The following is a 21,213-nucleotide window of genomic DNA, read 5'->3' on the forward strand; positions in this document are numbered from 1 at the left end:
TGAGGAGGATTATACTAAAATTCTGGTGTGGATGGGTGTTTTACTATTTCACAGATTATCACCAGTAAATCATTAAAGAGCCATTGATGGTCTATATTCCCCTTTGCCTTGTATAATGTTGCTAGTGAGACTTGGATCACTGTTTTGCCAAATGAGGCAAAACAGTGACCTCAAATTTCAGCTGCTAATCTCATGAACAAACTATCTGTCGAATTATAAATAAGGATTAGCTCTATGAATTGTGACTTTTCAGTCACTGTTAGAGGATTCAGTTAGTGTTGTGCAGAGGGAGAGTGTACTTACACCAGTTCCTCTCTCTGCACAACACTAACTGAATCCTGCAATAGTCATTGAAAAATCATGATTCACAGTGCTGTACCTTACGTATAATTTGACAGATAGTTTTTCAGACGTATTATGAAGGATGGTATTGTATTTGAAATAACAGGCTGTTCTGGGAAACAATTATTTTGAAGCTGAAATCTTTCATAATAAACAGAATAGGTATCCCTACTACTTTGCAGCGTAACTAGAAGTGTGTACTTTCTGTCACTGCAAAATTCAGCATATAAATTTCCGTGCAGAAATTGAATGTAATAAATTGTAAGCAGTGTTTTTAAACATTTTGGTGTGTGGTACCTAAAGCAAACATCTGTGACATTGAAGCCTCTGGAGATAATGTGGCAAAATTCAGGATAGGGCCTCACGTACAAAAATTCTTGTGGAATTATTGTATCTGTTATCCAGCTATTCAATTTAGTAATGACTCTCATTTCAATGTTGGTTCACCTTTTGGCATCATACATTAATGTGGTGTGCAGGCAACACAGGGTGATAGTTCATACAAGATGCTTTTTTGAGAACATTTAAATAGAATACAACAGTTTTCAATTTGTGTGTATGTATCCTGCATGTCTTGTGGGACTAGCACTCTTATGGAATTACTGTATCTGTTATTCAACTCTCCAATTTAGTAATGTGTCCGACTTCAGCTTTGACTCACCATCTGGCATTCTCAGTTGGCAGAACACTTGCTCGTAAAAGGCAGCGGTGTTGGGTTCAAGTCCTGGCCCAGCACATAGTTTTAATCTACCAGCAAGTTTCAAATTAGTGCACACACCGCTGCAGAGTGAAAAAGTCATTATGATTACCACTCTGAGTTTCTCAGACTTTCCTAGATCCATAAATGTACAATCTGGTTATGAACTGGATTTGTTTTTTGGAAAATAATGTTTCGAGAACATTTGTGTATTTCCTTTGATTGTTACTGTACTTATTATTTATTTTATAGTGAAACAGAGGAGACGTGAGACAGTGTTTTATTCTTACAGTTAATATTTTCCCACAGCAGGTACATAGCTTGTGCAGGGGTATACTGTGAGAATTACTTTCTAATATATATAGTAGTAGATGGGTGCAGAAATTTGAGGATCAAATATTGTGAAGAAACAGAGTGGTTGTATTTAATCTTTAGCTACTTGAGTCATTGGAGATGGAATACCATTTCCAGTATGGGTGCCCATCTTGTGGAACTGATGTTCAGACTGTTTGCTGTAGAAATTGCATTGTTGGAAGTGCAAGTGTCATAACTTGACATTATATGCCAGTACTGACACGACGACATAGGACATAGGGTTGAAACATGCACCAGAGTGCATTAAAGTTGCAGAAAGTCATCATGGGTCTGAGCACAGCTTTACTCATGAAACTATTTTATCAAAACATCAGCATTTTATTTATTTATTTTTAAATTGCTGCCATTTGACTGTTAACAGTGTAATGGCAGAAATTTCTTTCAAAAAATTCTGTATGGCTGTGGTCTCCCTCAAAGGAAAGATCATTAACAGCAATAGTGCTACTGCTCTCACAACTGCTTAAACACTAAAAGATTATGGAGAGGTCCCCTTTCCATACTGACATGAAGGGATATGGTTTGGAAGTTCAAATTAACTGGCAATTTGCTCCTGGGAAATGCCAGTGGCAAATTGTGCCACAAATTGTTGACATAGTAGTTGTTGCCATGGCTGACAAGGGGAGGCCGCCAATTGTGAAATTCAGATTCAATTCATACTGCGCATAATAAAAGCTCATGGCCAGAGGTGTAATGTGGCAAAGCACCAAGATGCACTTCTCATCTGTTGTCGAGTAAATCGACAGTTAAAAGAAACCGTTGCGGTGAAATACTCTACGATTAATAATTTTCTACAGCGTCATGGCGCAGCGATAAGCGCTCGGGTTCGTAATCCAAAGGTCGCCGGATCGAATCTCGCGCCATGCAACCCTTTTTTTTAGTATTTGTTTTTTTGTAATTCAAATGTGTATATATACACACACACATATATATATATATATATATATATATATATATATATATATATATATATATATATATAAAAAAAACAAAGATGAGGTGACTTACCGAACAAAAGTGCTGGCAGGTCGATAGACACACAAACAAACACAAACATACACACAAAATTCAAGCTTTTGCAACAAACTGTTGCCTCATCAGGAAAGAGGGAAGGAGAGGGGAAGACGAAAGGAAGTGGGTTTTAAGGGAGAGGGTAAGGAGTCATTCCAATCCCGGGAGCGGAAAGACTTACCTTAGGGGGAAAAAAGGACAGGTATACACTCGCACACATGCACATATCCATCCACACATACAGACACAAGCAGACATATTTAAGCAGACATTTGGTCTTTAAATATGTCTGCTTGTGTCTGTATGTGTGGATGGATATGTGCGTGTGTGCGAGTGTATACCTGTCCTTTTTTCCCCCTAAGGTAAGTCTTTCCGCTCCCGGGATTGGAATGACTCCTTACCCTCTCCCTTAAAACCCACTTCCTTTCGTCTTCCCCTCTCCTTCCCTCTTTCCTGATGAGGCAACAGTTTGTTGCGAAAGCTTGAATTTTGTGTGTATGTTTGTGTTTGTTTGTGTGTCTATCGACCTGCCAGCGCTTTTGTTCGGCAAGTCACCTCATCTTTGTTTTTATATATAATTTTTCCCACGTGGAATGTTTCCTTCCATATATATATATATATATATATATATATATATATATATATATATATATATATATATATATATATGGTGTTACAAAAAGGTATGGCCAAACTTTCAGGAAACATTCCTCACACACAAATAAAGAAAGATGTTATGTGGACGTGTGTCCGGAAACGCCTATTTTCCATGTTAGAGCTCATTTTAGTTTTTTCAGTATGTACTGTACTTCCTCGATTCACTGCCCGTTGGCCCAATTGAAGGAAGGTAATGTTGACTTCGGTGCTTGTGTTGACATGCGATTCATTGCTCTACAGTTCTAGCATCAAGTACAACAGTACGTAGCATAATCAGGTTAGTGTTCATCACGAATGTAGTTTTGCAGTCAGTGCAATGTTTACAAATGCGGAGTTGGCAGACGCCCATTTGATGTATGGATTAGCACGGGGCAATAGCCGTGGCGCGGTACGTTTGTATCGAGACAGATTTCCAGAACGAAGGTGTCCCGACAGGAAGACGTTCGAAGCAATTGATCGGTGTTTTAGGGAGCACGGAACATTCCAGCCTATGACTCGCGACTGGGGAAGACCTAGAACGACGAGGACACCTGCAATGGTCGAGGCAATTCTTCGTGCAGTTGGCGATAAACCTAATGTCAGCGTCAGAGAAGTTGCTGCTGTACAAGGTAACTTTGACCACGTCACTGTATGGAGAGTGCTACGGGAGTACCAGTTGTTTCCGTACCATGTACAGCGTGTGCAGGCACTATCAGCAGCTGATTGGCCTCCACGGGTACACTTCTGCGAATGGTTCATCCAACAATGCGTCAATCCTCATTTCAGTGCAAATGTTCTCTTTACGGATGAGGCTTCATTCCAACGTGATCAAATTGTAAATTTTCACGTTCAACATGTGGGGGCTGACGAGAATTCGCACGCAATTGTGCAATCACGTCATCAACACAGATTTTCTGTCAACGTTTGCGCAGGCATTGTTGGTGATGTCTTGATTGGGCCCCATGTTCTTCCACCTACGCACAAAGGAGCAGGTTATCATGATTTCATACAGGGTACTCTACCTGTGCTGCTAGAACATGTGCCTTTACAAGTGCGACACAACATGTGGTTCATGCACGATGGAGCTCCTGCACATTTCAGTCGAAGTGTTCGTACGGGCCGGCAGGAGTGGCCGAGCGGTTCTAGGCGCTACAGTGTGGAACTGCGCGACTGCTACGGTCGCAGGTTCGAATCCTGCCTCGGGCATGGATGTGTGTGATGTCCTTAGTTTAGTTAGGTTTAAGTAGTTCTAAGTTCTAGTGGACTGATGACCTGAGCAGTTAAGTCCCATAGTGCTCAGAGCCATTTGAACCATTTTTTTCGTACGCTTCTCAACAACAGATTCGGTGGCCGATGGATTGGTAGAGGCGGACAAATTCCATGGCCTCCCAGCTCTCCTGACCTCAACCCTCTTGACTTTCATTTGTGGGGGCATTTGAAAGCTCTTGTCTACGCAACCCCGGTACCAAATGTAGAGACTCTTCGTGCTCGTATTGTAGACGTCTGTGATACAATACGCCATTCTCCAAGGCTGCATCAGCGCATCAGGGATTCCATGCGACGGAGGGTGGATGCATGTATCCTCGCTAACGGAGGACATTTTGAACATTTCCTGTAACAAAGTGTTTGATGTCACGCTGATACGTTCTGTTGCTGTGTGTGTCCATTCCATGATTAATGTGATTTGAAGAGAAGTAATAAAATGACCTCTAACATGGAAAGTAAGCGTTTCCGTACACATGTCCACGTAATATATTTTCTTGGTTTGTGTGTGAGGAATGTTTCCTGAAAGTTTGGCCGTACCTTTTTGTAACACCCTGTATATATATATATATATATATATATATATGGTCTTTAAATATGTCTGCTTGTGTCTGTATGTGTGGATGGATATGTGCGTGTGTGCGAGGGTATACCTGTCCTTTTTTCCCCCTAAGGTAAGTCTTTCCGCTCCCGGGATTGGAATGACTCCTTACCCTCTCCCTCAAAACCCACTTCCTTTCGTCTTCCCCTCTCCTTCCCTCTTTCCTGATGAGGCAACAGTTTGTTGCGAAAGCTTGAATTTTGTGTGTATGTTTGTGTTTGTTTGTGTGTCTATCGACCTGCCAGCGCTTTCGTTCGGTAAGTCACCTCATCTTTGTTGTTAGATATATTTTTCCTACGTGGAATGTTTCCCTCTATTATATATAAAACAAAGATGATGTGACTTACCAAACGAAAGTGCTGGCAGGTTGATAGACACACAAACATACACATATATACACACAAAATTCAAGCTTTCGCAACAAACTGTTGCCTCATCAGGAAAGAGGGAAGGAGAGGGAAAGACGAAAGGAAGTGGGTTCCAAGGGAGAGGGTAAGGAGTCATTCCAATCCCGGGAGCGGAAAGACTTACCTTAGGGGGGAAGAAAGGACGGGTATACACTCGCGCGCGCGCGCGCGCGCGCGCGCGCACACACACACACACACACACACACACACACACACACACACACACATATCCATCCACACATATACAGACACAAGCAGACATATTTTGACAAACTTGGCAATTATTTTGGAATTAATTAAGGGCTGGCTTTGCTAATATGTTTTCGAATAGAGTCAAATAAATACTTTAAGAATCCTAGTTTTTCTTCCTCCAAATGTTTATAATTAGTACAGAATTTATATTTGTTTATAAGTCAACAATAGAATCTAAGTCCAAAACAATTACTGATGTCACCCTATAGCAAAAGGTATTAACTAGGAATAGTCAAAATAAATTAGTAAATTAATTACATATACAAAACTAAACACAGAATTAGACCTGGTGGTATATTCCTTAAGACTGAAGACGATCCCTTCTCTTTTATGGAAATGCAGATTATACTCTTGCATGTTAATAGTAATTAGGTAAAAATGAAAATAAAATGAATTTAAGGAGGCAGATGGCGAAACAAGAGAGGAAGTAAAAATAGATCTCAACTTGCTTTGTCACAAGTTGTGTTATGACAGTTGAGCGTTTCATGGCCCAACTTTTGAAAAGTGCTGCGTATGATTTAATAATGGGATCTCTAGTGCTGTTCCAGTCTGCTGTGGATGCAGATGGTCATCAAGTTGAGCAACATTTGTAACCTGGAATGTAAACTTTGTATGCAGTTAAATAAATGTCACACTCTCTATCAGTGGTTTGTTCATTATTTCTCTTCCGCAAGTCCATACAAATGTTTCCCCAAAGTTTCATTGTCCTACAATAACTCAGTTTTTGTTGGGGCCCTCTCAAGTAGTGGAAGTTTTAATTGTGACCAGCCTGTATTTTCACAATAAAATGATAAATTAACTGTTGATGTATCTTTGTTTTGCCAGGTAATTTTATTGGAAGGGCTTATTGGCTCTATGAGACAGGATGTCAGTTTACAATGCAGAGAGGAGCTGATAAACATTCTAACATTGTTGAGCATAGAAACAAATCACATACATACCCACAGATCAGCAAGCCGTCTCATTGGAAATCTTATAAATAAAGCTCCAAATGGTATGTGAAAAAACTGCATAGTTTTTAATTCAGATGCTTCATTGAAGGAATTTTATCCTACAATCTTCTCTGTTGCATGTTTTTATTCAGATATAATGTAACTCATTACAGTTTGTAATTTACAAGGCTGTGAAGTTAATTAGTCAGTTTAACCATTGTAGAACAATAACATTAGAGCCTGGTGCTTTAATATACTTCATTTAATGTAATTTCATTGTGCATGATGTGCAATGTTTTACACTGGCACAGCGTATCAGGAAAGGAAGGTAAACCTATGAGCAGTGTTAGGGAAAGGACAGAGCTAAAGTCTTTTCAAAATTACTTCATGATTGACAGTTTGGCAGGAGCATATGGAAGTGCAGACCTGAGTTGTCATACCCTGCATGAAATGCATGCGTAATCTGACAATTCATTCAGCTCACTCAAACTCTGAAACTAATTACTTTATAAATATAAAACTCTCATAAATGTGTTATGGAAGATGTGCACTACGTTTTCATTTTAATTTATTAGTGACAGCAAATTATTAAGATGTTATACAGACATTTTATGAAAATGCATTTTGTGATGATGTTACTGATTTTTCAACACTAGGGAAACTTTTTTGTTATTCAAGCTAGGTGAACACATTAAGTGAGTGAAATTTTCGGAATACATCAAATTTTCATCTACTTTAAACCGAAACTCTGTCAGAGTTTTCTAACATGATAGAATTTCAATAAAATGCGACATACAATGATTTGGTCATGCATTGAGTACTATGTGGTCTCCCATATGGTTTTGTTACTAGAAACAATTTGCTAGTTTTGCGATTAAAAATTTATTAATTTTCCTGATTCATCTACTTACTTCTAACATAACAAAATATAATGTGTATGCATGTTTATCACAGTGGGAAAATGCATCTTAAATAGGCCAACCAGTATGGGGGAAAGAACAAAAACAATACAAAAAATATTACTTCAGCACTGCAGCAATTATATTGTAAACAGTAATATTTATTTTTTATGATGTAGACTGAATTTCTGAGACAATCTGCATTTGGAGTTAGTTGCTGTTGAGACCTTCTTAATAAAATATAATAACATATGAAAATATAATTTTGCTATGCAGCAGAATTTATTTGTTCTTCATTTCTGTGGTGATAATGGAAAAACCCTACAGACATCATGTCTGTCGCTGTGACAGATGCTTGAAGTATCACTGTAACTGTTACTGTAGTTATTTAATGAAACGAGAAAACTGTGTGAGACTGCCTTGAAAAAGTCTTGATTCCTAAGGGTAACACATAACTTACTGAGTGTAGGATTTTCCTTTGTGAAAACAATCATAAACATGATGACAAATCACATCCTGAGCAAATGAATCAGTATTCGTAATCCAGTTATCCAGACAACATTTTTTCCCCCCAAGAGTTTCAAGCTGCTTTGTTTTCCATGTGTATCTTACTTCTCAAACATTTCCTTTCCAGTCTTCACTATAGTGTTTGGGTTTGTATTCAGAGCTGCAGCTGTTCTGTATATTACGTTTTTTGGTCTCAAAGTAGGCACCTAATGCGTAAACCATTTCTCTCATCTGGCGTTGCACAGCCATCCCCCAGCCAAGAGAATGAAGTGGAATTTGTCCACTCATAACTTTTGGCCAACTTCTCTCTGAAATTGTCTACTACCACACAACAAAAAACACTAACATCAAATAAAATAACTCCTCCCATAGTAAAAAGACAACAAACAAAATTGCAGTGTGTAAGAATCACACAGGACAGCAAGCTGCCTGAAACACAAAAACTGCAAGCAGAAAGTGTTGTCGCGCGAGATGAAGGTTTGGCAACTTCTGATGGTTGCTACAGCTATAGGTATTGTGAGATTGGTGGAATGCAGTCTGTGCAATGAAAAATGAAGTGACATAACTTTTTAACAGTATTCAAGGAAAACTGAAACAATGAATATAGTGAAGTGATACTAGTGTTTATAGCAGAACTCTGCGGAACTTTTTTAAAAAAGATGTGATGCATTTGAAAAGTAAAGCTACTGGTACAGGGCAGTTCCACATCCGTTGTGCAAATATTTGATACAGAGTCAGAAACTTGTGTGCTGATCACCTCAGCCTTCACTTTTAATCGTATGTCCTGCCAGTTTTGCAACATGTCACAGAAAATATTCAAGTTCATACTTTTCGTATGTTCTCTCTCTTTTCTTCCATCTGTGCATTAAGCACATCGTCATTATAGCTCTTACACCTTATCATTGGATTTTCTTTGTTCAGTAATGGAACAGGGAATATTTTATGGACCTCATGGTTCTCTAAAGGGAGACAGTTCTTATTACAAAATGTAGGTTGCTTTCAGGTCTGTCTTTCTCATTGCTGATGTGAAAATATGATTATGAATAGGTGTTGTGTGCTGTACTACTAATTCAGACTTGGATTCACCAATTCACTTTTTTTCTTACAACAATGTTTACATCGCACAAACTGTTGTCATTTCAACAATATGCATTGACACCCTACAGAATAATTACAGGGTGTATACGACCCGGGACAACTGGGAGATCCAGGAAAAACCCGGGAATTTTTTCATCCGGGAGAAAACCGGGGAAAAACCCAGGAATTTTTTACAATTCCAGGAATTTTTCATTGTTTTAGTTTTCTGTTAAATTTTTGTAATTTTGACTGGTATGAATCGATACTATAACTAAGGAGATTACTGTATGCCGCTACTGCAGAATAATACTTCAACAATAAAACATAAACGAGAGAAAACAATGAAAATAACTTAAATTGCAAAGGAAATGTTATTTATTTATTTATTTATTTATTCTTTGCCCATGGACTCCAGTTGAAAATCCAGCTGAGAGTATTGGGTGTGTCATACAATAGCCTTTTAACATCAAACTTGATTTCAATATATATATAAATGAAACAAATGATTAAACAGAAATAGTCCATAATCATACAAAGGTTTTACATATTTCACATTATACGTACACACAAATCAAAAAAACATACAGAAATGATAATTTTTACAGGTACATTTCAGTAATGATATATTTAAACACCATCTTAGTATTCACTCAAACTGTATATACATTTCTCTGTGAGATATAGTTTCAAATGATTTTTAAAATATTTTAGATCTGTTTCTTTTTTAATGATTTTGGGGAGTTTATTAAAAAACGTTTTGCCTGCTTCTTCTGGGGCAGTCATAGACAGTTTTAGATTTCTGTTTATCATGTAGTAATTTTCATTTCCTCTTGTACCGTGTTTGTGTACATCTTTATTTAGGAGGTGTTTATCACTTGACCTTACCACCATTATGCTTTGGTATATATACAGTGAATATACTGTCATAATATTATAGTGTACAAAAGCTTGCCTACAGGTCTGTCTTGGTGGTATTTTTGCAATGCATCTCACTGCCCTTTTTTGAATTGTGAATATTCTTTTTAGGTAGCCAGCTTGTGCATTTCCCCATATATGAACTGAATAAGACAAATGTGGGAAGACAAGTCCATAATACATTGATCTGAGGACTTTATCATCCACAGTCTTAGCTGTTTTATGCATGATGAAGATCTGTTTGTTTATCTTTTTACACAGTGCATCTATGTGCTCCCCCCATGCCAAATGTTTGTCTATTATAGTTCCTAGAAAATTTGTGCTGGTTACTTCTTTAATAGTCTTTCCATTTATATTAACATTTATATTATAATTTTCACTATGCTTGGTCTGAAATACTACATTCATTGTTTTAGACTGATTCATAAACAGGTTGTTTTGTGTTAAATATTTATTTGCATTTTCAATAGTCAGGAGTGCTTCCTTCTCAAGCTCCTCCTTTGTGTCAGCTGTGCAAATGATTGTTGTGTCATCAGCATACATTATAAGTTTCTGATTTATATAGCTAGGGAAGTCATTTACGTAGAGTATAAATAGTATTGGCCCAAGCACAGATCCTTGCGGCACACCGTATTTAACTGTTTGTAATTCTGATATGTAGTTTGTTATATTTCCCCCACTAGTATGTCTGATTTCTGTGCATTGTTTCCTATTTGTAATGTATGATTTAAGTATGTCATAGCATTTTCCTCTAATTCCATACTGATATAATTTCATCATTAATTTTGAGTGGTTCACACAATCAAATGCCTTAGATAGGTCCATAAAAATCCCACAAGTCTTTTGTTGCCTGTCAAGTAAATTAAGAATGTGCTCAATTATATCTGTTGATGCTGTTTTTGTTGACTTCCCTTCTCTGAAACCATGTTGTGATGAATGCAGTATACTGTACTTTGTTATAAAACTTACAATTCTATTCTTTATTATCATTTCATAGATTTTAGCAAATGTTGAGATCAATGATATTGGCCTGTAATTTCCTAATTCATCCCTGTTCCCTTTCTTAAATATTGGCTTCACTTTACTTACTTTCAGTGAATCTGGAAATATACCTTCTTCTATCACAGCATTCAGCATGTGTGTCAATGGTTTTAATATACATTCTCTGCATTCCTTTATGAGATGTGATGTAACACCATCCAAGCCAGAAGAGTGTTTAATTTTAAGTTGTTTTATTAGGTTTGACACTTCTGCATCTGTTGTAGGTATGAAAACCATAGTATGATTTGTATGCGGCGGGTTTAACAATTTACTTACTGCATTTGTTTTATTTTGACTTATTAATTCGTCTGCTACAGTAATATAATATCTGTTAAAAGTATTGGCTACTTCTAGAGGGTTTGCATTGCTTTTACCACTCATCAGTGGGCAGATGTCCTCTGCCCGATTTGTTACTTTTCCTCTCTCTCCAGTGATTCTGGTAGGGTTAGTGAAGTTAATCGGCGAACAGATTTTGACAGTGGCAGGAATAGCTACAGAATTTGTGATGACAAGATGGTTTGTTAGAACGAGGAAGGAGAAGAAACGGGGACATCACATATATTATGGAAGATTAACACGATTCCAAATTTATATAAAAAAATTTGTAATACTACTATTCGCTCTCGTGCTTGAGAAACTGGTGCATATGAATGAAAAGCGAAACTATTTCCTAACATAGAGCTTTTTGCTTGTCGTAGGCCTTATAGGCATTTGATATTGGTACTTCCTGAATTATATTCTGTCGTGTTATAAAAGTGAACATTTGTCCCAAAACAGTCTCGTTTATTTGTTGTGTTACAAAATTGCTGCAATAGTAGAAAGGCCTATTTTGTTTTATCTAGCAGACAGTGACAAAATAGACGTAATCAGATCGAGAAACCACACCAGTCTTGGTTATTACTTGTATTAACAGCTTTTTCAGTTTTACATAACGACACTTCGATTTTTCATGTAGCAAAACGTTTGACGAACTTTGATGAGGTAATAGATTCTTTCGCAGAAAGGAAAGCACGCCATGTTAAGCTGTAGTAAGATTAGAGAGAAAAAAATGCTAAGAGCTAAGGACTGAAATGTATACTTTCTCGCTTGTCCCATGTCTTAATTGGTTTTATGTCTCCTATATTTAATTTTATGTCACACAAAACAGCAAGTTATTAGCTAATAGGCAATAAAGAGTGCAAATTTTCTGAAGAGTTCTTGTTCTCCTGATTACAAATAATCCCATCCGCTATTAATTGCGAATATTTTAAGAGGGCCAGGCTGTCAAACCGGCCAACTGGGAGCAGGAGAGGCACCATAGACATTTCAATTTCCACTGTCCTGAATATAATTTGATGGCATCCATTACAAATATACACTTTTCTATTCCACAGAGCGAAATACAGTGACATGCGATAAAAGAATGCTGTATGAAGAGGCATGGCACTGCACTTTGGCACACTTAATTCGAACACATATGTTGTGCGTGCTACAAGATGAACATATTTTTGAAAATTCGATTTTTTTTAAGTATTGATCCGGTTAGCAAATATCGTAGATCCGGGGTCCAGGCCGATGCGCAGAGCAATCTGAGTTATAATGGGTAGTCCCCATGTGACCCGTGTTTACATTTAGTGATTTTGCTGTTTCCCCTTCATTTACTCTCACATCAAATGAAAACAAAACGGATATCTGTGACCGGTAGCTATCAAATGAATTAAAATACATTCACATAATTACGGAGGGCTAAAATATGTTATTAGTTTCAGATTTTATTTCCACCTTTCTGACAGGCAAGCATTAATCGCCTTGCAGAACAATGAAGTTATTTTTGTCTGTTTGCTGAAGAAATTTGACTTTTATTAACCTTTTCTGCAGAGGCAGTCAGTGTATTTGAAACGAAATGGTTAATTCCACAGTACTGGCTAGTTTCAACTGTCCGCTGCATTTCATGTGCACAATTTCATCTTCTAGCACGTATGGCATTATGCCATAATAAAGAACCAAACATGATATAATACAGTACTGGTTCTCCAGGAAAATTTACATCCCGAAAACCACACTGAAAGGCTTAATATCAGGTCGAGGTCTACTTCATTGGGAATCTGGACATAAGAATGAGCACTTTGAGTATGCACTTTAAATGTGTACATTTTAGAATGGTTCACGAAATTCCGATGCTCTTGGAGTATCATCTGATGTCTTGTTTCTTTTATGACATAATGTAGGATATTTCAATGGTTTTACACGTACGTACGTACGGGCTTCCTACGTCAGGGTAGCTGCGCAAACGTGGTGTCGCCTGTTATCTGCGCTCTCTGGCAACTGCTGAAACGAACCTGTTTCTAACAAGTCACGGGAAAATATTGTGAATGGTAGTTTGAAAAGCGTTACTTTCAAAGTAAATATCCTTTTACATAAGTTGAACTACTTGCGAGACTGTACCATGAATTTCTTAAATCACAGAACGTTTGACTCTCATTTAAAAATCAACTCTTTGATGAAGAGCCATTTAGAAGAATTTCAAACCCTGAAGATCAGACATTTATGTCAATATTAAAAATCTTACTGGCGCATTTGTGTGATATATCTTAAAGTGTAACACGCGCAGAAAAGATCAACATTGTATGCGAAAGCTTTGCTTCTCTTGCAGCTTATTAATCTTAGAGATCAAAATTATTTGTGAAAGCTTTGCTTTTCTTGTAGCAACACTATGTATATTAATTTAAACTAATAACTTTCCCTGTTTGTGTGTTTGTGCTACATAACACTGACGTTGATGTTGGCTGATTACATCACGTGTCCTATGCTCTCCATATCCGTTGTCATCGGCTGACGAGATCATGTGACATGAACTTGACTGGCTTACAAAAGCACATCACAATCTCGATTTCAGTGATTAGGAAAGTAACAAGCAGTGTTTGATGGAATTCCAATGTATACTTTCTTAATACGAAAATACACAGTGTACAAGTTGCTGCACATCAAAGATGTTTCCGAAACGTGTCTTTTCCTGAGTTTCGTTTTCTAAATTGCCGGGAAATTCTATGCCCATGTATAAAACCATAACCATTCAAATGATTGATATGTTTCGAGGGAAAATACACTGTCACTTGACATGGAAAGAGTGTGTTTTCACCCGGGAGAAAGTGTATTTTTAACCGGGAAATCTGGGAGAAGTGTATTTTTAACCAGGAAATCCAGGAAAAATTCAGGAATGTTTTTTCTTTGTCCACGTATACACGCTGAATTAGTAGTTACAATCTGGGTTTGTGTGTTGGAATTGAAAATATGCTCTTCTTTTTTCATGTATGAGCCACCATGAACTGCATCTGTTTCAACTGTTTCTATTTTATTTTCTTCCATACTTCTCTCATTATTTCTTGCTGTTTCTATGTTCTTTCTTTTGTCCAAGTGGCTTCAGTCTTCTTAAGTTTTTCTTGGAAGCCTTTCAAATTTTGCAATTTCTTTCTGAGTGGTAGTAATTCCTCAATATCTTGTCGAATAATTCATAGTTTGTCTATGGTACACCCCCCCCTCCCCCGCCCTCACCCCTATAATGTGTTACCCATTTTTAATTTACCAAAGTAAATAAACATTCTCATTCTGTTTGTCAGTCTGCTGTAATTCATCTCTTGCACAAGTCCATAGAAAGCTGTTCTTTTCTGAATCGTATCTAATTTTTTCAATAGTTATATACAGTTCACTGTTTTGATTCCGGTTTTTTTAAAAACTGGTCCCAAAATTTTCCTTAGCATTTTTCTTGCTGTGATATCCAGCGCTTACATCATCATCTTTTAGTTTATAGTTAGAACTCATGTTGTATTAAGTGCTTCAGGGTAAATTGTGGTAGAGTAGTGTTAAGTTTAGCATTGAGGGGTGTTGATTTCTTATTATATACATCCTTAGTGAGGTAGCATGCTGTTTTCATCATATTAACTTTTGCTTTAATAGCTTCCTTCTCTGAAATGTCTTGTTCAGGTGCTTCTCTGAGATATCCAAATTTGTTAGTTCTGTCATTTTCTCCATATTTTTTTTCATTATGTTGGGGGTGTCTTAATGTCTGTCATAAATCTGGTTTGCTCAAAGGAGATTTGTAAGCCTTCTTTTTCAGCTTTTTTCAGATATTCTATCTGTCTAGTAACTGTGTCTATGAGAAGAAATTGGTAGGTGTGCGAGATGTGGAAGGTTGGGTTGGTCCAGGGAACGTGTTCAGATAACCTAAGCAATAAGGCAACTGCATGTGATGAGCAGGAAATCCGGCTTCAAGTCCTGCTCTGGCACACATTTTCATACGTCACTTTAGGTAGTACATTTACACATATTACAGTTAAGATGAGTCTGAGGAAAAAATTTCTCCATTGAGCCTGAAAAAAATAGCTAGGTCATCTGTAAGCACTAGACTGTTTATTTGTAGGTCCCTTTTGTAATCTAACTCCCTGATTTTCTTCTATCGACATTCACCATTTTCTTATAACTTTTTCTGAAACACAATTAATTTAATAGCAGGAGGGAGAGACCATCTTCCAATTATGTTCTCAAAACTTCCAGAAATTTCACATGTAAATTTCACTTTAGGTGGGTGTTTGTTAATCTTTGTTTAATTTGAATAGTTTTTTTACTAAGTCCAGTTCATTGAGAATATGAAGCAATGACTTCCTGTTAACTAACAACAAGCTCCTTGAATGCGAGGTCACAAGTTCAGTTTTTTGTAAGGCTGATTTGAAAGTATTGTGTTAGTTATTATGACAGGAAAAACGTTAGCTGCTAATGCTTGCCATGTACATCAGGAGGGCAACAGAAAATGAGTGTCCAGGAGGTACAGACATCAACCTTCTGTGGGATGTCTGTATTACACATCACAAAATGGACATTATCGACATTAAACAATGTTCAGAACAGACTGTTAACCAATATCATGAGCACTGAATGAAAAATGGCGCGCCACAGTGATCACAAAGGTTCGCACTACAAACTCCTTGGGGTTAACAAACCATGCAGGCCAGTCAGCTAGATATCCACTCTTAAAGAATGTGTGTAGAATCATATTGGTGTATCAGGGTGATGAGAACTGATGTAATGTGAGGCATGGAGCTTATTGTGAAACTGGTTGTCCCTTAAGGCATAGCTGCAGGTAGTGTTATAACTTGTTTTATTGACACAGAAAAAAACAAGAGAATGAATTTGTCCAGCGTTTGTAGGTGGTTTGAATTTCGGTGTCATGCACTTTCCAGGAGGTATAGTTTGCTCTAAAGAACTATGATTTTTATACATAGACCAAAGCTCAAACAAAAGCAAGTTATTTTGATCAGGTAATGCCAAAAGCAGTGCTAATTACCATAGCTGTAATTCTCTTATTACCCATTTTTCCACTCTCGATTGCTGTGATCTAAATATTCCCTACTGCCCTTGCAAGATCACACACACAAGGAAGAATCATAGGAGGCAGAGCACCTCCAACTTCTCACAGCACAATAAATAATTTGCCAACCAATGTACCATCCAGATCAACAAAAAGTCTACATAATTGAATATGAATGTGTTACGGCACTGATGGTAGTTGATCTTGATACAACTCTCTTAGTACCTCTAATTTCTAGAGCACCTTTCATATGCATTTTCTCTTCAAATCCCAGTTAGTTAGAGTTCAAAGCAAATTCCTTACTGAATGATGGGATAAGTTTGTTTATCTCATTGAAAAATTTCCAGGACTATTCCACAATTTGTTACGCATTGCCAAGTTGACACTTTGTTTCAAATTTCGTTGTGTTATGTCATCCAATTCTGTAACACTGATTGAAGTTATGCATCTATACACTGTTTCCCTTGAAATCACTATAATCTATGTCATGCACAGTTTGTTGTGCATAAAATAGGTCTCTATCGCACACATCGTGTAAATTATATTGAGCATTCTTAAAGTGCAAAAACACCAGTTTTTGTAATAAGTGCCCTTTGTCCTCCCTTGAATATCTTTAGTTTTTCTTATACGCTTCATGGTCATATTGCTACAGACTTATTCAAAATCTATTTTTAACTGTTCTCTTACTATGCTGTGAAGGATCTTCCTTATATGCAATTATGTTTAGTAACTGCTCCTCGGATAACGATTGTCCTTTACTATGTTTCACTGTCTGGAGATGGGATTTTTGGCTCCCTGTATGACAAGGATAACGAACTACAAGGCTGTATACCTGTTTCAATGTCACTTTCACTTGTTAAGCACGTACATTATTGTTGTGCTCTTCATTTACATTGTTCACGCATTTGAGTGTATATAACACCACATATTCCACTGACTCGTCTTGCAGAAACACTAATATTTCATCTGCCACATCTTTCTTGCTCTGAAAATTGGGTCCTTTCTGACAAAATGTCAATTAGCAACTTTTGATGTAGATATAATGCAATGTTTGCTTTGTTTATCATTGCCACTGCTCTGCTTTGTATCAACACCACTAGCACTGTATTACTGTTGTGAATTACTCATCCACTAAGCAATTCAACTATGTTCCATAGCCTTATTGCTCACCATTGGATACCTATTGTCCCACCCTCTGTTACCATTAGCAGCTAATATTGTGGCTGCATGTTAGACAATATGTAGGGAGTCACATGCCATAAACTCATTGGTCTTTTGCGACCTCACACTCGAGGGGTTCCCTGTGAGTCACAGGCTTCCCTGAAGTCAACAAAACTGATTACAATTGTTTTATATCTTCTTTTCGTATACATTATTGTTGACTTTAAAGTTAAAATCTGGTCTGAACATGATCTAGTCTTCCTAAAGCCACATCGATATTACAATTACTTGAGGGTTTAGTTGTTGCTGTACCCTTGGTGGTAATGCTTTTGATAAGATTTTGTAGGTAACTGGTAGGAGAGAAATGGCTCTGTAGTCATTCACACCAGTCTTATCACCTGCTTTGTGTAGTGGGTGGATCGAGGCTATTTTCCAGTCTTTAGGAATCTCTCCTGTTAAGCAAATATTTTGCATATATGGGTTCATTTTTTAAAATTGTTATTACTTTAGCTGTATTCTGAAATTTTAAGTACCATGTATCATTCTCTTCAGCATTGGAATCATCACACATCTTAAAATTTGCTCAAAAACTATAATGTTACTACTTACTCATTTCTTCTGTGTCACCACTGTCATTTTCATGCCTTTATGTAATCTCCAAGTACCTGATGATATCAGAAATTACAGATAAGGTAGTTTATATAATCATGACAACTTCTTAATGATCAGTTTTTCAACTAGTTTGATGCTGCCCTCCATCTGTCCCTACCTTGTGCTAACCTTTTTATCTTCTGTAATCTGTTTCATATATTCCAATGTTGGTCTGGCATCACTATTTTTCCTCTCTATTGTGTATTTAAGTAGCTTAACTATTTGCGGATGCCTTATCAAATGTCTCACTAACTTATCCCTTCTTCTGGTAGGGGTTTTCCCCATAGGCTTCTTTCCTTGCTTGTTCTCTTTAGTACTTCTGTATTTTGTACACTATCAGACCACTTAATGTTTAACATTCTTTGATAACACCATCTTTCTACCTGGATTTTTGATGGTCACTTCTCACAACATAAGCAGCAGAAATATTTATACTACTACTGCTACTTTTGTTCCTCTGTCAGTATTAAGCCCTTCAATCACAGATGAATTAAAGTGAGAAGATATTTCATCTCAATTCTATAATTCTATGAGTGGTTTCCTATAATTTTAAATTATTTATATACTTCCAGAACCTTCCTTATCACATTAATATTGTAGTTCCAGTATTTGTATTATGAGTTAAAGTCAATAATCATTTTGTTCTTAAAATTAATTTCATGAAATCTGCATGTATGTGTTTCAGATCAAGTGTTGAAGGAGTGTTTGTTGAAAATTTATGAGAAAGTGACAAACAGCATAAATAATGGCACATGTAATCTAATGAAAAAAGTTAATGCTGTGTGGCTAATGATCTGGGTAACTAAAGCACTTATTATGAGAGATCATGAAGATGCTGGTAATTGGATCTCTTTTCTCATAGACACACTTCATGATGATTCAGTGTCATCAGAGACAGCTAGTGGATTTGAAATCATCATGAAAGAAAATGAAGAGTTTTTCACACAGTACAACTTCTGCAACATAAGGTAACACAAGAAATTGTCAGTAATACGAGTTTGGAGAGTTAATTTTTTGGGATTATTAAAGATATGTATGATGCATTGTGACATTAGATTTATCAAAAGCTGTATCTTTTCTACTTTGGTGTTCTCTTTTTTGGGTTCTGATTGTGAACATTTGTTAAGCTGTCATCAAAAGTGAAAATTTAAAATCGGTAAAGAATTGTGGGAAATAAGCTAGACCTATGTAAGGTGAATAGAAACAGACTTATTAACAACACACACCGTAGTCTGGTGAGTTTGTATGAAGATTGTATGGAGTGCAGATATTCCTTTCACTGCAATTTTATTACCCGTGTCATTTGCTACTTATTGGTTGCTTTTGTATCATTATTTTGTGAGGTGATAGAAACTAATTCATTCTGTAGATATAATGGTTGAGATTGCAGTATCTCCATGTTTTAATGTAGAAAACAGGAAGTTATTGTAAGGGTATGAGATCCTCTGCTATTTTATTGATAAGAATTTCAAAAAAGGAAACAACTGATAAATGGGTTGGGCAGTGAACTAATCAGTTTTATTTTAAATTTTTCTGAGAGGGTTTTTACCCGAGTAATGACTTGTATGTTGTGTTTTAAGTGTGGATTGGAGTAACAGCTCTGGGACAAGGGAGATTGTTCATAGCATTGGAGGTTTTGTACCTGTTGCCTTTGCATGAGGGATCTCTAAGGTAAGGCTTGCTGTGTGAAATGTGTTTTAACAGTACAGGAATTACATGATCTATTATTTCCATGGTTAGCAATAAGAGTGAATGAAGCCTAAACTTTTCCTGGGCTTCTCCTCTATAGATGCCTTATTCAGTGGCCACAAATCTAGCCCAATGATACTGAAGTGATAAATACTATACCTAACCTTTTAATGATTTCAAAAGTGTAAATTTTTCTTTGGATCATAGGGTAAGAAAATAAAACTTCCAGTTTTGCAGGAAAGTTAGTGTGACATTTGGAAGGTAGAAAATGAGATACTGATGGAAGTAAACCTGTGAGAATGGGTCATGAATCATGCTTGGACAGCTCAGTTGGTAGAGCACTTACACATGAAAGGGTTTCTATCCTCCCATCTTCTTTCTTTCTTTCTTTTTTTGTTTTGAGGGGGGGGGGGGGGGGTGTTAGCTGTAGTTTGAATAAGTTTTGTAGGGAAAGGCATGGTGTGTTTTGGTGTATGTTTTATTTATTTATTTTACGTTTTTAGGGAAGGGTAGTTGTACTTATTTGTAAGTGGAAACCACTTTCATTCTATAGAAAAGGGCATCTCTGAACACTTTGAATAATCAACCATATAATCTTAGGACCGTAGTGCCAAGTTTCCTTTTCCTTCTGTTCCTCTTCGAAAACCAAGCTAGATAGCACTTTCCATTGGCATTCCATAGTAGGGAGTAGTGACCACTTTTCGGGTCCTGCGGTCGTGAAGTTGCTGGTGTCCTTTCTGTATAATCAATGAACACCAGGATCCTCTTGCCCACTAGTGAAGAACCTTCTCCTTTTTCTTTCATTCTTCCTCTGTCAGGGTGCACCCTGTATCTGTGTCTATATCCCCTTGTTCCAGCACATGAACCCTTCCTTGTATCAGTTCTCCACAGCTTGTTATAACAAGACTAGTCCAAAGTAGTGCAGCCGTAGAAGGTTTCCAACTAACTATAGGATTGTAACTTCTAATTTCTAACTATATTTATTATGGGTCAGTACCACATTGAAATTTGAAAGATATATAGTGACAGACATTTTAATATTAGTGTGAAACATTTTAAAAACCGTTATAAATCTCTCAAGGACTAATTCATTAAGAGCGTTGTCTAATGTTATGTTGAATTTCCATATTTCATGGAACAAACGACCTCTCTATTTTAATTGTTTTGTTAATTACCTGTCTGACCCATTTTGCAACGTGCTGTGACTGTAAAACAACTTATGACGTATATGCATTGTTTTTGTGTGAAACATACAGACTTACGTTGATTCGAGAAAAGGAAGTATTATACACTAGTGTAATGAACAGTCAGTAAGAAAAGATATAACGGAAGACAGTCTAACAATTGCACCATTAATAACTGAAACTGTTTTTGTAGTAATTCTTTATTTTTTATTGTGATTAAGTAGTTTGACATGCA

At 36.8% G+C, this 21,213-nt stretch overlaps 1 protein-coding gene across 1 annotated transcript in view; it reads left to right on the forward strand.

The window, feature by feature from the left end:
• Positions 1-21,213, forward strand: part of LOC124607514 (MMS19 nucleotide excision repair protein homolog) — a 231,856-nt gene that overhangs the window by 165,622 nt on the left and 45,021 nt on the right. Inside the window, exons 14-15 of the mRNA XM_047139908.1 lie at positions 6,407-6,575; positions 18,791-19,073. Coding sequence (XP_046995864.1) covers positions 6,407-6,575; positions 18,791-19,073 — 452 coding nt within the window. The remainder of the gene's footprint in view (positions 1-6,406; positions 6,576-18,790; positions 19,074-21,213) is intronic.

Source organism: Schistocerca americana, chromosome 1 (assembly GCF_021461395.2).
Source record: "Schistocerca americana isolate TAMUIC-IGC-003095 chromosome 1, iqSchAmer2.1, whole genome shotgun sequence".
NCBI lineage: Eukaryota > Metazoa > Arthropoda > Insecta > Orthoptera > Acrididae > Schistocerca > Schistocerca americana.